At 51.0% G+C, this 16,451-nt stretch overlaps 1 protein-coding gene across 7 annotated transcripts in view; it reads left to right on the forward strand.

The window, feature by feature from the left end:
* Positions 1 to 16,451, forward strand: part of shank3a (SH3 and multiple ankyrin repeat domains 3a) — a 203,219-nt gene that overhangs the window by 85,488 nt on the left and 101,280 nt on the right. Inside the window, exon 1 of one of the 7 annotated variants that reach the window (XM_049006203.1) lies at positions 3,236 to 3,433. The exons of 5 other annotated variants lie outside the window; for them this stretch is intronic. In XM_049006203.1, coding sequence (XP_048862160.1) covers positions 3,347 to 3,433 — 87 coding nt within the window. In that variant the 5' untranslated portion in view covers positions 3,236 to 3,346. Of the gene's footprint in view, positions 1 to 3,235; positions 3,434 to 16,451 lie in introns of those variants that run through there. One more of the 7 variants, XM_049006206.1, reaches the window with a different exon arrangement.

The raw sequence follows: 16,451 nt of genomic DNA on the forward strand, positions 1-16,451 counted from the left end.
CCTACAGCTCAAGAGACACGCCGCGAGTTCTCAGGCGGGAGAATCTCCAGGGTGCCAGGTGCAGAGCTTTTAATTAAAGGATGTCAGGACACGTGCCTGCTGAGGGCGCCGTCTGCATGTGTGTGAGACCGGCTGTGGTGAGGGGCTGATCCAGAGACCTGTGCACAGAAATCTTTTCCCGAATGGTTCCACAAGGATTCAGCAGGGTGATCAATCAGAGCCACGCTTGAACCCTGGGGGGGCGTGTCTTCTCCCGGAAGCCCATCTCATTCGTTCACTTCCATGCATACGGACAGAACAGGAGTGCCGTTCCTTCCATAAGCCATGGCTGTTCGCTTGTCAGTCTTCCTGCATCATCTCCAAGCTTGAACTTTTGTTGGCTATGCTCTTTAGTGATTTGCATCAGGTGCGTGTGGATTACGGGGGGTGGGTGTCAGGACACCTGCTCATTCACTCACCTCACCTGCGTTTTGTTTTTAGTCTCATAAAACCAGGTTTGGACCTTTCTATCAGATCTTTGAGTGCACACTGACTCCTAAGACCACACTATGGTGCATACCTTTCTACCATCCTCTCTACTTCCCATTTTGTTTTCCTGTTTTCCTTCTTGTGCCCAAAAACATTCCCAATTCCTGTGTTCCATCCCAGGGTAACATTGTTCAGCTCTCCATATTTCCTGGTAACTCAGGGCTGTCACATTAAGACTTGTTGGGATCTTTCCATGTCCCGTTTCCATTTGAGAGTCTCTCATTTTTAATCTCTTTAGGAGTCCGTATTTAAGGGTGCTTAGAGAGACTCTTTGTTTGAACTTGTTAGCGAGCTCTTTTGGAACTGATTTTACCGTACAAAGATCGCTCCATGTCTTAAGCCACCATGGTAAACGGTCATGTGACACCTCCGTCCTTTGCCGTGGTGGGCCGGCACCTACATCCCTGCCCCCCCCCCCCCCCCCCCGGTCTGGTGGGTACAGCTCACGCCCCGTGGACACCTTCAGCATGTTGCCACATCATCTCCCATTGTGATGAGCAGCCCGGCATCATCTCCCAGGCCACCTTAAATTGGGCATAGCAGTGCTTGAACAGGATGACTATAAGAAGCAACTGGGAGGTCCCTCAGAGAGGCGCAACAAAGCAATTGGGGAGGTCCCAGGGAAGGCCAGGTGAAAGATGTGACCAGCGTGGTTTGACTTGGTTTGGCTTGGCTTGATTTGGGCTGGCTTGGTTTTATCCAGGTCCGGCTGATCCTGGTCCAGCTTAGCCTGGTCCGGTTTGGCCAATTCCAACTTGGCTTGGGCTAGCTGGGCCTGGTCCGATTTGGCTTAGGTTGGATTGTCCTAGTCCGTCTTGGCCTATTTGTGTGGGCTAGCTGGGCCTGGTCTGTCATAACTGGGTTTGGGCAAGTGTGATTTGGGCCTGGTTGACTTAGAAAATTTGTACTCACTGAAGCTGTGTAATATGGCTGTGATGTGCAGGGATCTGGAGGGCAGGTGACACAGAGCCCCTTGGGGACATGGGGACCCTCTGGAGTCGACGGCATCGACGGCGATGCCGCGTGTCTTTCTCATTTATTTCAATTCATAATTCGCTGAAATCTTCTTTTCAAAACGTCCATTGTCGGAAGTATTAAAGTTTTTAAAATTAGGTTAAATCGGCAAAAAGGTAAACCATGTCACCTTACGTTGTTTTACCTGCATCGGGGGCATGTAGTGCCACCCTCACCTGAAGATCGCTATTCACATTCTAAATAGCCGCATTTGCGCATATTCAAATCGCATTTACATTGTAATTTGATGAACAACGCAGCAGTGAAACGCGAACCAGATACATCCCCATCAGCGCCATAAAAGGGGGGGTGTGGCCAGGTGTGAATGGCTCATTCATACACATGAAAGTTGCTATATATTCAATGAAAGGAACCCAGAAATAGTGACACGAGTTTGGTATTTCTTATTTATTTATCCAATTCAGTGTTGCAACTACACCATTTAGTCATCTTCATGTAGCCAAGACTTTGGAGATCAGATATCTGGGATCAAAACAAACTTCCACTATTGCTTACTATGTTCTTTTATAATGTTTCAAACTGAATTTAGCAATGTCTATACTTGTCTATTAAAATAAAGATGAGTGTAATGCCAAAAGAAATACATAAGAAATCATTTATTTGCCAAGAATTAAGTTTATGATATTGAATGAAATGTGTGACCATGCCCCAATCAGTGAAAGTGTGTTCCCTACCCCTAGACCCCTGAGGGTTAATGGATTAATCTGGTGATGAGCCCTGTCAGTGCATGTGTGTGTGTGTGTATGTGTGTGTGTGCGCACAGTAAGAGGGTTATCAGCAGCCTTTGTTTCGCATGCATGTCCTTTTTCACCTGAAGGGGTCGTAACAGCATACTGACAGGTCTGGGATCTGGGGACCTGTGCAAACAGCTTATTGGTCAGTTGGAATCCCCCACCCTACCCAGCAGTGCAGAACTGCTGTCCCCTCAACTGTCAGGCATAATGTCCTCCCCATAGCCCCCCACCTACTGGATGTAAGACCCTCCCACCCCCACATACCACCCCTAACGTGTGTGTACATATCCATGTTCTGCACATGCATCCGATATCTGGTACTGCACCAGAGCCAGTGGCCATGGCACTCGGTAATTACCGGAGCCCCGCTGAGACTGCAGGGAATCCTGCGCTTGCCACGTGGGGGCAATCTATGCTCTGTGAGCCCACACGTGTGATTGGCTTGCACGCTCGCTCACACACATCAGCACCCACCACGAGTGTGCTCACATTTTAGAGGCACCCGGGCAGATTGGAAATGCACTGGGGAGCAAACAGGGAATTACAGGGGTGTTGGCTAGGGTGGTGTGCAGAGGAATGACAGGAGAACAAGACGTTAGAGTGTGAGGAGGTTCAGAGAGATGCAGGACAAGTGGGAGCCGACCTGTGGGCGCACAGTACTCAGTAGTCGGCACTCAGTAATTGGTACACAGTACTCAGCCCGTCCACTTGGATGCCCAGCCCCACCCCCCAGGCTACTGAATGGAATCCTGATGTCTCTCCACGCGCTGAGTAGTGGGGTCTGTGTGTGCGCTCACTGCCTCCAAAGCCCCTCCAGCCTCTCCCCCACCCTGCCATCGCCCCACCCTGCCTCTCCCTCTCCCTGTCTCTCTTCCCCTCTCTCTCTCTCTCGCACACTCCCTGCGTCCGGATCCAGCCGCATCGCTCGCTGCGTCTCGGGCTGCGCGCACTGCCCGGCTTAGAGCGAAGCCGCCGAGGCTGGCGGATGGGGCTGGGGGGGCCGGGCACGTCCCCGTGCGGCCAGCGCTCCGCTCCCGGGACTCTGCGCCATGGGCTCCGCTCTGGGCAGGAGAGAGACTCTGGACAGGAAGGACAAGAAGCTCAGGAAGGACAGGAAGGCCAGAGCTAATAGTAAGGTACCCCACTGGCTGCGCTGCCGCCGCCACCGCCACTGCATGCACGCGACCGCGGGAGGCAGCCACCCCCGGAATCTAAATGGGATTCTCCGCGCGCGAGTCTGAGCATGGGGACCCCCCCCCCCCTCCCCACCGTCGCAGGACCGTGCTCCAGCCGGCGTCCACCGCCAAAGTCTTCCAGGCGTTATAGTCTCATGGTGTCAGACAGGAGCTGCAGGTCTGGTGCCATCTGAAATGTGGGATTTCATGGTTTGGGGGAGGGGGAGTTTAACTGAGCTCTGCATGAGAGACACGAGGGCAGAGTGGCGTGAGAAAGAGGGAGTGTGAGAGTGCTGAGGTACCGTGTGACTGCATGATGGGGGTTGTGCTGGGGGGAGAGACCTACACACAGACATACACAGGCATACATACACACACATATACACACATACAGGCATACAGACACAGGCATACACACACACATATACACACATACAGACATACATACACACACAGGCATACACACACACATATACACACATACAGGCATACATACACATACATATGCACACATACAGACATATACACACAGACATACACAGGCGTACAGTAAACACACATATATACATACACACACAGACACACACACAAATACACATAATCACGCGCACAGACACTTACACACTGTCTCACGCCACTCTGCCCCCTTGTCGTTCATGCAGAGCCCAGTACCCACAGACAGACGTTTACACACACACACACTCTCACACACACACAGGCACACATTAACATATAAACATACACACACATACACATGCATACACTCAGATACAGACACATGCATGCATACACACACACTCACAGGCACAGACACACACACATGCACAAAACACATAAACACACACGGGAACTCACACACACAGAAACTCACACACCTTTATGTGCAGGTGTTTCTGCAGTTTCACACGACCAAACCCACATCTGCTACGATTTTTCTGTCCATGCATGCTTGCCAGTTGCGTTCTTTAATTAGCGTTGCGTGTATTCAGTGTTGGTTGCCAGGTTCTCGCCCGCCCCCCCCGCAGTGCGTGTGGAGGGAGCTCATTACAGCATGTGTCACACCGATGGCTCTGCGCTGCATCTCTGTCCAGCGTGATCACGGGCTCTGCCAGTGACCTGCGGCTGCCGTGTGACGCACAGGGGCAGAGATGTTATGGCTCGGCAGGGGGCAGATCGTGGTCCCCGCTTTGAACAGTGCCATGCGGGTTTGTGGTCTGTTATGATGTGTGAAAAGTCCCACACAGTGATTAACTGCAGGGTTATGATGCGAGGGCAGAGGAAACGGGTCCTTGCATCACGAAAGGTTTTCATGCATGTGCCCAAGACGACTCGGGGTCCTCAGGAGGGTGACATGGTGAAACATAAAAAAATTATGGCTGATTCTTAATATACATACTTGTCTTCTCATGTACTCGTTTTACATCATCTACCATTGCTGGAGACCAGTTCCAATACTAAGAGCAGAAGTACAGAGAACGGTAAAAATTCATACATAGATTACGTCCTCGCCAAACAAGACCAATCCTATGATTCATTGCGCCTGAAGTTAGTTCTTGGGAGGCAAGATAGCAAGACTGGCGATGATCTTGCGTTCTTCGTATTGGGAGACACCGCATTTTAACCGGAGGAAACATGGCGAGACTCCTGCTGGGATGGACAGTGTGGGTCCTGCCCACTGCCGCCATTTTGGCTCGATCATCGTTAACCTTTAGCCCTCCTTTACATTTCAACGCATGCTTTACATTTGAGGCTATCTGTCATGTGGGGTTTCAGTGGTAGTGACCTCAGTATGAAATGGCATCGACAGTTAGAAGGTTACAGAAGAGGACGTGGCCGGCAGGTAAGATGCATCTTTTAATAAGATAAGATTTTATTGGACCTCCCACCCCACCGGCTGGGCAAGTGACTTGCTGTGGACCCCCCCCCCCCCCCAAGCACCGTGTCCTGGCAGAATGTCCCTTTACTGCTCTGGAGCTGTGAATAAGTGTGTGTAAGCTGGAGCGGATATCACACCACTTTAATCCTTTGACTGGCTGCCTTATATTAAGCAAGACTGAACTGCAAGGATCAGGAAGCATCCAAAGCCAGGTACTCAGCCTCAGCTAGAAGGTCACCTCCAGGAGTGTGGATCAGGCTGGGAACAACCAGAGCTGGGGAAGATGAAGTAAGATGAGTTTTCCGGTAGAAGGTCATTGACGGTTCACCCAGTCAGTCGACAAGGCTTCAAATCTTGGACCTTGCACTTTCGGTCCGACACTGAACCACCAAACTGCAGCTCTTATTTGTGCGGCCAATGGATTATTGGTTAATGAGCTGGATTTCTTTTTGGAGGAGACTCAAGTTCAAATCGTTGGGAAGGAACTTCGGTTGTACCCTTGATCCTGGTTCTTTGCCTTAGCTGCTTTGCTGGGTATCCAGTCGTTCAGTTCAGTGAGAAGGCAGTTGCTGACCACATGGAGAGAGTCTCATGGTGCAGAGAGATGCTGTTTCTGGAGCCACCTGGAGCTCAGTAGAAAACAAAGAGCAGGTGTCAGTGGGTCACCCCTGCTCTGCTGTTGGATGCCGCTGGTGGGCTGGTGCACCCCCAGGAGACTGGATACCCCCCCCCCTCGTCTGTTTAGTCGTGCCAATTTCCAGACTCTTCCCTGACCGCAGCAGGCTGCCCAGGCTCTCAGAACACACACTGGCACGTGCGCCACCCCACCCGTCCCCGCTGCTGATTCAGGCGCTCCTCTCTCAGGCCCCTGACTGATGACACCTCACATTCCTGATGCTCATTCCCGCCCCCCCCCCCTCCCCCCACACCACTCCCAATACCCTGCATTGTCTCAGGCCTCAACTAACCCCCGATTTTGGAACTCTGGCACGTGTTTACTCTGACTGGTGAGGGATGGACTCCATGAGCGCTGGACCATCACGGGACAGAACGCCACATCTGTGGCTCCCGCTGGAAATGGCAGCTAGTCCTGTCTGCTTTTTGCTCCCCCCGCAGTGGCACCCTAACTTTTTCAGTGCCGGCTTTGGCCAGTGGTCGCCCCCCCCCCAGTAGTTATGGGTGTGTTTAGGCCTGTTGAAATGCATTGTGTAAATGTGTGTGTGTGTGGGGGGGGGTGTTTTTTATGATCTGTGCAGGCAGGAGGTGTGAAAAGAGCAGCGCTGGGTCTGTTCAGCCAGGCAAATGCTCTCTTGGATGCTATGTGTCTGTCACATTAATGACAGGAGGCCCATACAGATAGACGGCCCCCTGCCGGTCAGGGCTTTGTGCCTATGATTGGAAGGTTGTCGGTTCAAATCCCATGTCCCGAGTGATTATATGACCGTCGGGCCCCTGAGCAAGACCCTGAACCCCAGCTGTTCCAGGGACTCTTGTTTTATCTTCACTCTTATGCTGCTTTGGACCTAAAAGCATCAGCTAAATAAATGTGATGTACTTTCACTTATGTAATGGCTGTACTGGAGGGGATGAAGAGGCACAGAGTCTGTGTGTGTGTGCGTGTGGGGGGGGGGGGGTTATGTATATAATACAGTGTGTGGACTAAATGTCCCTCCACAATGTGATAAAGACCTGTAATTTTGACGTTGTGGGGGCCATTTATTCGATCGCCGCAAGAGATCGCTGCAGGATTGGGATTTTGGTCATAGAAATGAATGACGAATACCCACAAAGATATGAATGAGTGTGAGCTCGTGTGAGTGTAGACGTGTGTGTGTTTGTGGTCCGGATGACCTGCCTGGTGGGGACAACGTCTCACATTCACTGATGTCTCAGTCCATGGACTGTGGGCGTGGCCACCACACGCAGAGGAGATCCCGCCCCCAGTGGACTGAGGGGACACCTTCAGTGAGCTCTCTCCTTCCACGTGGATCTGTGCAGCTGACTGGCAGTATCTGTGTCGAATGAGGTTTGTGCAGCACACAGAGAGACGCAGGACAGGTGCAGGGTAAATGTCCGTGGATCAGCAGCTGAAGCAATTTGTGAAGTCAGCACCCCCTCAAGAGATGGTGGCCAAAGCTGTCGCTCGTATCACCTGATAGGTTGACCATCACTAGGGAACATCATGGAGTCTTTTGTATTTGTCTGAATTTTCACTTAAAAAACAAACTGATTTACTTGAGCGGTGTTTCATTAAGACTGACATATCTCTATATGTCTGTCTTTGCCTGTGTGTACAGTACCTATGTGTGTCAGTGTGTACCAGTGTGTACCTTTGCTTCTCTATCTCTGCCTGTGCTTCCCTGCGTGTACCAGGGTGTGTTTGTGTGTACCTGTGCAGGTCTGTGGTTGCCTGGGCTTACTTGTGTGTACCTGTGTGTATCTATGTGTGCCCCTGATTGCCTCTTCTGCCTGTGTGTGCCTGTGTTTGCTGATGTCTGCCTGTGTGTGCCTGTGTTTGCTGATGTCTGCCTGTATGTGCCTGTGTTTGCTGATGTCTGCCTGTGTGTGCCTGTGTTTGCTGATGTCTGCCTGTGTGTGTCTGTGTTTGCTGATGTCTGCCTGTGTGTGCCTGTGTTTGCTGAGGTCTGCCTGTGTGTGTCTATGTTTGCTGATGTCTGCCTGTGCGTGCCTGTGTTTGCTGATATCTGCCTGTGCGTGCCTGTGTTTGCTGATGTCTGCCTGTGCGTGCCTGTGTTTGCTGATGTCTGCCGGTGCGTGCCTGTGTTTGCTGATGTCTGCCTGTGCGTGCCTGTGTTTGCTGATGTCTGCCTGTGTGTGTCTGTGTTTGCTGATGTCTGCCTGTGTGTGCCTGTGTTTGCTTGTATGTGCCTGTGTGTGCCTGTGTTTGCTGATGTCTGCCTGTGTGTGCCTGTGTTTGTTTGTATCTGCCTGTGTGTGCCTGTGTATTCCCATGTTTGCCTCCGTCTACCTGTGTGAGCCTGCTTGTCAGTCTGCTTTCCTTTCCCTTCCGTCCTTTTCATTTTTTCTTACCTTACTTGGGCAGCATGGTGGGGTTTTTCAGTTCGGGACAGTGGCTCCCTTGAGGAATCATCGCTCTCGCCTCCCAGGTTTTATTGGCCGGCTGCCTCACTATCCTCCAAAGTTGCCTTGCGGGCCGTGGAACGCTTCCCGCAGGGTGGCTTTGGCGGGATGGCCAGCCGGGGTTCAGGTGGTCCCTGATGGATGGGCTGGCCCCTGCTCTTCATCTGTGGCCGTCTTCACAAGTGCCCGCTGGTCCTATCAAGCCAGGCTCTCAGTGTCTTTTTTTATTTGTGTTGAGGCTGAGATTAGATAAACTGATTCGTTTAATAGGGCCACCAGCGTCTGTGTGACTGAGGCAGGCGACCTGATGCTGCCGTATTTCTGCTTTTTTTTAAATGAAAATGATAACAAAATGAAGCAGCAGCTAGCTTTTAGGAGAGGTATATGGATTTGGGGGCCTGATGTTTCCTCTTCTGCTGTCAGTTGATCTGTAGCCCGAACAGGGAATTGTGTCACCTCACACCGACGCGCAGATAAACCAATCGATTCTTCACGGAAATGGGATCAGAGGTTGTTCTGGGAAAACGTGAAGGGTAGGCCTTACGGACACATCAAGCCCGTGTTGTGGAGGGGTTTCCATGGCGACAGGCTTCATTGCGATGCGTGAGGTCGCGAGGTGCGGCAGGCTTTGTGTTTGAAGGAGGCTCCTGCACAGCATGCCGGCTCTCCCGTGCGGCAGCGTTTAATGCCCTCCGCTGAGGAGCGAAGAAGAACACACTCCATTGGCCGCGCTATCGCAATTACGAAACACGTTTGACCAAAGCGACAAAGCGAGAAAAAGTCAAAGAATTGATCCTGCCAGCATTCTGTGACCCCGTGTACGTTTCGGGATAAGCGTCTTGCTCAAGGGCCCAATGGTGATATCATTACTCTGCTGGCGATGGGATTTTAACCCACAACCTTCTGAGCATGGAACCTGTAACCTATTGAGGCATGCACTGCCTGCACATATAGGTGCTCATTAAGCGGCCCTCTGGTCTTGAGGGTGCGGGTGATAGTGAGTATCATGCCGAACCTCCCTCAGGTGATTTGCGAACTCTGTGTTGTACCCTGTGAACATCTAAGACATCCACTGAAGGCCTTATTGGAAGGTTCATTCTGTGTGTGAGTCCTTTTCCCGTTTTGTAAGTTTTTCCATTTGCACATGTCAACACGCACTGTGTTTTGGGGGGCAATGCATGTGGGGCCCTTGGATTCAGTGGGGTTAGTGGTCACCTGAACTGCACTGGATTCTTCGCTAATGAAGGATTTCTTTGCTCTTCCTCATAAAAACACTGCAAATACGCAATCAACATGAAGCTTTATGTTAATGCACAATGGCTTGAAGTATGCAGCGTGTATTTTTGATATTAAGTCAATGAAATGTTTTGAGTAATGTTTATCCGCGATGTATTGTTAATCCTGTATAGATCGCACTTAACTGTAAATGCGTATGATTATGTTTGCAAAAGTCCTTTTCAGGTCACGGTTCCGCAGCCGTCTACAGCTGTGTAGTGATTTCTGATGTGAAGCGTCTTCGTCGCCACTGCTGCCGTACAGATCCTAATGAAATCTCGTTCTGCAACATTTCGCGTAATTGATGTGCTTAATGGTGTGGCCTTTGTGAGCTGAGGGGGCTGATGGAGAGTAATGGGGGTGGCCGTGCACAGAGGGGAGGAGAGGTGGACTGTCAGCAGGGCGGCCCTCGCTGTCCAGGGGGGTGCCCCTACCAAGCCACTCGCTCCGCCCACCCTCTGACCTGACCATGGGGGGGGGGGGACGGGGGGGGGGGGGGGGGGTCCTGCTCCTGACATTCCTAAATAAGGCCTCTTCCGAAAAACACTGAAAATGGAAATGGCAGGCCGGAGCTACTGTCACGTATACAGCTCCAATGTCACCTCCGAGTCCATGTAGGTGATGCACATCTGGTCAGCTGTCAGACGTGACCAAACAAGATGCCCCTGCAGGAGAAGCAGCTGTGCTGCCTTCAGAATGGCCACCGTTCCATGCATTCCTCATCTTTAGTGATATAAAAAATTTGAATGTATATAGAGAAGAACTTTTTTGCTGTAACCACTGAGGTAAGCGCTTATCAGATTCCTCTGCCTGCTGAAAGATGAGTTTTTGTGGTCGGGTACAGATTACGTCGTTTGTATTCCTGAGCCCGCAAAGCCTCGCGGATTAAGCGGCTTATTCTCTCCTCGCCGGTTGGCCGTGCCGTTCCCGCGCCGCAAACACATCTCCCGCGTGCCTCCATCCAGGTGCCCCCTCCTCCTCGCTTCCACGGGGCAACTGGAGTTTCCACTGTGTAATGATATTTATGATTCCTGCGATGAGGCAGTGTGAGGTTTGCACGCCTTCCTCACGTTTCTCTGGGTGTCCTTCAGAACCTCCCTAGTCCAAACACTCACGGTTTAGGTGCCTTTGCACTTGTTTCCCATAGTGCAGAAGTGTGTTTGTGTTTGTGTACAGTATGTGTGTGTCTGTCTGTCAGGCTGAATGGACGATCCCCCCCAAAGATATTAATGCAAACGTGTGAGTCTGTATGTGGGTGTGTGTGTGGGTGTTTGCATAGATGAGATTTGGGAGCCAAAAGTGTTGTAAAATCTGAAACTTCTTTATTGTTGGGGACATTTTTCAGGTCCCCATTTGGATAACCTCAGTTTTCTAAAAATCTGTGAATGCAATCAAAAAAGTAAAAATGCCAAAAGTCTATTTTGTTTGGTTAAGGTTATAGGGCTGGGTAGGGGTTAAGAGTATCGTGATTGGGATAAGGGCTTTTCCCATACAAATGAACAGATTTTAGATAGGTATGCCAAAATGTGTGTGTGTGTGTGTGTGAGTGTGTATGCCCTGTGATGCACCTGAACCCATCCAGGGTGTCCCCTGCCTTGTACCCTGTGATTGGCTGGAATCCTGTCCAGGGTGTCCCCTGTCTCATGCCCTGTGATGCACCTGAACCCATCCAGGGTGTCCCCTGCCTTGTACCCTGTGATTGGCTGGAATCCTGTCCAGGGTGTCCCCTGTCTCATACCCTGTGATTGGCTGGAATCCTGTCCAGCGTGTCCCCTGTCTTGTACCCTGTTCTTCCTGGGACAGGCTGTACACTCCGTCTGAGCCTAGAATGGACAGATTGTTATGGAAGACGGGTGATTCATTATTACAATTCTGTACATGTGATTTGGCTTGTTGATTGATGTTTAAAGATTAATTTTTAAATGTATCCCGAAACCCCTCCTGGAATCCTCCCTACTGATTGGCTGTGCCCCCTCCTCTGTGTTGCCTGGTAACTGCCTCACTTTTCTGCTCCACTCCAGCCCTGCCACACAGAGCCCCCTGGGGGGGTCCACCTGTTATCACACACGGAAGGAGGGTGTATGAGGTCACGAGGGACTGACCCCATCTTTGAAATGGACTGGACCTGCCAAACCTGCCCTACTGCAGGTGCAGGATAGTGGAAGTGGGGTCTGGAAGGATTTGGGGGGGTCAGTTTGAAGGGGGAAAATAGAATCTTTACGGCAGCATGACTCTGAGCTGCGTGTTTTATCTGTGTGCCTTTGGTCCCACTGGCTGATCTCTGACTGTAATGTTTTAGGATCTGCGCCTAAAGACTTACTCACTGGTGATGCTGTTTAAGCTGGGCTCATCCGTCCATCCATCTATTCATCCATCCATCTATTCATCCATCATCCATACATTCATCCATCTATTCATCCATCTTCCATCCATCTATTCATCCATCATCCATCCATCCATACATCCATCCACCCATCTATTCATCCATCCATCCATCCATCCATCCACCCATCTATTCATCCACCCACCCATGCATACATCCATCCATCTATTTATCCATCCATCCATCCATCTATTCATCCACCCACCCATGCATGCATGCATCCATCCATCCATTTTCTGGCTGCTTATTATGGTCAGGGCCTTTGCTGTAATCATCATTGCTGCTCCAGCTGGGTTTTATGGAGTAAAAATTTACAGCTGCAGACCAGCTTATAGTCATGAAAGTGAATCTCTCTCTCTCTCTCTCTCTGTCTCTCTCTCTCTCTCTCTCTCTCTCTCTCTATATATATATATATACACACACACACACACACACACACACACACACACACACAGAGAAAGAGTCCTTGGACAGGTTCCAATCCCCGACCAGCAAGGCATCACTGAGGTGCCCTGAGCAAGGTTCCTCCCCCCCAAGCACTGCTTCCTGGGTGCTGAATTAGCTGCCCCTGCTATGTCACGATGTCACATACGGGTTAGATGCAGAGGACACATTTTGTTGTTGTGCGCTGTGTGCTGTGCTGTGTCAACAATGGCAATTAATCACTAAATAAAGTAAAATATATGTAATCCTCCCATCTCTCCCACTCTCCTTCTCTGTCTCTCTTTCTGTCTCTTTTTCATCCTCTCTCCCCCCTTTCTCCCTCTGTCTCCACCTCTCTCTCTTTTCACTTCTCTTTTTCTTCCTCTCCCTCTCTCTCTATCTTCCTCTCTCCTCACTCTTTCTCTCTCTGTTTGCCTCTCTCTCTATATATATGTCTATCACCTTCTCTCTCCCCCCCCCTTCCCCCCCCAAGCACCCAAAGTTTTTCTGTGACGTATACACACAGCCAGAATGACAAAAATCCCCCTTTCTGTGACGTATACACACAGCCAGAATGACAAAAATCCCCCTTTCTGTGACGTATACACACAGCCAGAATGACAAAAATCCCCCTTTCTGTGACGTATACACACAGCCAGAATGACAAAAATCCCCCTTTCTGTGACGTATACACACAGCCAGAATGACAAAAATCCCCCTTTCTGTGACGTATACACACAGCCAGAATGACAAAAATCCCCCTTTCTGTGACGTATACACACAGCCAGAATGACAAAAATCCCCCTTTCTGTGACGTATACACACAGCCAGAATGACAAAAATCCCCCTTTCTGTGACGTATACACACAGCCAGAATGACAAAAATCCCCCTTTCTGTGACGTATACACACAGCCAGAATGACAAAAATCCCCCTTTCTGTGACGTATACACACAGCCAGAATGACAAAAATCCCCCTTTCTGTGACGTATACACACAGCCAGAATGACAAAAATCCCCCTTTCTGTGACGTATACACACAGCCAGAATGACAAAAATCCCCCCATCTGAACGACCCTGATTAGCAGAAACTTACCGGGTGTCACTCTGTAACTCTGAGCAGACTCGTGTGCCTGAGCCTGAAGAGCGCGAGTCCATCTATCACGCCACGCAGAGGCCAGCCCTGACCCCGATTCGGCCGCGTCGTGCAGTCCCTGTGAAACTTCACACGCATCACCGGCTTCCGGCAGGCATGAGGTGTCTATGTGATAATCAGCACGGTGGCGAGCCAAAGAGAAAAGGAACGTGGTGTTTATGAAATAGGGAGGTGGGGAGAGATGGGGGATGTGCAGGAGTAGGGGAGAAATGGTGGTGGTGGGGGGGGGGGGGTTTGCCCAGCATTGAACTCATTCTCAGGGTCACAGGACAAATGATGCAAACCGCAGTTTCTGAGAATAAGCGTCTGGGTCACTTGAGCCCCGTCTCCCAGGACAGCCTTGGCTCCTCCTTCACGAGTGCTGGAGGACTGGAGGGCCTTTGGGGCCTGAGCCTAGTGCAGTGATGCAGGCGCATACACACGCAGACACAGAAACACCACCTGACCGCAGCTCATTCGCCGGGTCCCTCGCTGAGGGAGGGTGTGTCGGATGTGGCCCCCGTTTTATTAAAGGAACTCCGGAGCCCAGCCGACCGGCCTTTTCTCCATGCTTCATGGCAGGTTTCCCAAACGGCTTTGAAATCCAGTTTGTGGGAATGACCCCCCCCCGCCCCTCGATTTCATTATCCCTCCAATTTGATGTCCATCTCCTCTGCAGGTCAGACATGCTCCATCCGCCCGAGGGAGTTTCCTCCTGCTGCCGCGGGGTCCCACTCCATGTCGTTTGGGCCGCTGTTCTCTGCTTCCTGCCTGCAGTCGTTTTATCAAAATTAAACTGCTTAGATGGCGAGTTTTATGGGAAGCGGCTTTGGTGTCTGGAGCGGCTTCCCTGAGGCTGTGGGGCGTGGTGACGCAGCGCTGAGCCGTACCCAGGTTTGCGGCTTGTTTACCAGATGCCTGTTTGCCGTCCATGGTGTCAGGGCCTCCACGTCGCGCCATGAAACTGGCCGATTATTGTTCATTATGCCCAGATGGGCATCAACCCTGACAACCTGTGGTTTGGGGGGACGGCAGTCTGCCACGCAGAAGCCATCAACAACCAGGTTGGAAACCGGCACCCCCATCAGGCCCATTCTATTGGTTCCCTCCTCACACGGAGTCTCCGGCTGCCGGCCATCTATCTGTGATGGTTAGGGCGCCCGCCCCATCCTACAGGTCACCAGAGGGGGGCACACATCACCACGTTAGCGGTGGGGAAGCCCCCGAGCCACGCTCTGTGGGCAGGAACCCGCTGCTGGCCTTTATGAAGAATACATTACCATCATTACCTATAATGCTGTCTGGTGCAAAGCTGCAGTCCGTTACCAGGGTTACCGTCACTGGAACGGGAAACAGGGTGGTCTCTGGCTGGCAGTCTTAAGGGTGCTTATATATTTGTGACGGGGTCCAAATGGATATTGGGAGTTTATAGTTCTGCTTTGAGCACTTTGTCTGGACCACATGCCTTTGTCAGTGCCACCGTATCCAAGCACTACATATGCAAAAAATATTTGCCTGAAGCACGCAAGAGCTGAGAATGGACTTGTGTGGTCGTACAAAGCTCATGACTGACATTCAGGGGTTCCACTAAAACCTAATATGCATGATGGTTAAGGGCATGGCTACGTAGCCACCGTGCATGTGCATAAAACTCTCAGGCAGTGACTGTAAATCATTCCTGACAGTGCATTTCTCAGTACAAAGCTGAGATAAAAATACCCACTTTTGTGCCGGATGCCGTGTGACAGAGTAGCTGTTGTCTTCGGCCCCGCTTACATCTCAGCAAGAGCAGTGTTTGTCATAATGCCGCCAGCGTCCACAGCGTCCTTGATCGTGATGGAGAAATGCGCCTGGGCTATTTTTTTCCAAATCTGCCATGGGTGCGCTGCTTTGAGCTGTTCAGGAGGCAGGCATTTTTCAGACTTATTCCCACTGCCTGCGGTGGGCGCTAGAGCCCCAGGGGCAGGGGAGCCGGGAGACTTTCCGGAATAATGCGGAAGCCGCACACACCCACTCAGTGCTGGAAAGCAGGGAGCGCTGTTTGCTGTATTTGCTGTAAAGCGATCGACACGTTTACCGAAGAGGATAAGCGGGATGCTGAGTGGGAGGAGGACAGCGTCACTTTGGGGTATTAAAGAAGAGCTCTGCCTTTTAGGTGAAGTGTGTAGCTCAGTGGGTTAGGGGGCTTTGTCTGTAATCGGAAGGCTGTTGGTTCAAATCCTGTGGTCGGCAGAGCAGTTTTCCTGTTGGGCCCTTAACCCCTAAATGCTCCATCGCTGTGGATAAAAGCATCTGCTAAATATATCAAATGCTTGATCCAGTCCAGCTTCTGGTACCGGAAGGAGCTCAAAAGACATCAGTGGGCATTATTGGCAGCTCCGCCCCCGAACCCTAACCTGGAAGCAGTTTGTCCTCCCGCTTGAGTGGAAGCTTTGAAGGGTTTGTAGTAGATCAAGTAGAGTTAAAGTCTATCGCTGCTTAGTTTCAGTTTCATGCTGCAGAACATCTCAGTGATGATCCCTGCCATATCTACTCGATCTAAATGGGGGTAATTCGGTGCTCGTGCGGAGGCCGGCCATGTGACGGATGGGTAAAAGCTCACCGGTCAGACCTCTACCACCCGCAGGAATGTTACACATTGTCTTCATCTTTTGTGGCTGCTTGAACAAACTAGGTTACCTATTAAGGCGGCAATTACGAGACGGGAAAATTGCCCGTCGTGATGAATGTGCTCCGTGCAGCAGAAGGAGACTTGGGGGGGGGGGGGGGGTAATCCCACTGCCTCC

Source organism: Brienomyrus brachyistius, chromosome 1 (genome assembly GCF_023856365.1).
Source record: "Brienomyrus brachyistius isolate T26 chromosome 1, BBRACH_0.4, whole genome shotgun sequence".
Taxonomy (NCBI): domain Eukaryota; kingdom Metazoa; phylum Chordata; class Actinopteri; order Osteoglossiformes; family Mormyridae; genus Brienomyrus; species Brienomyrus brachyistius.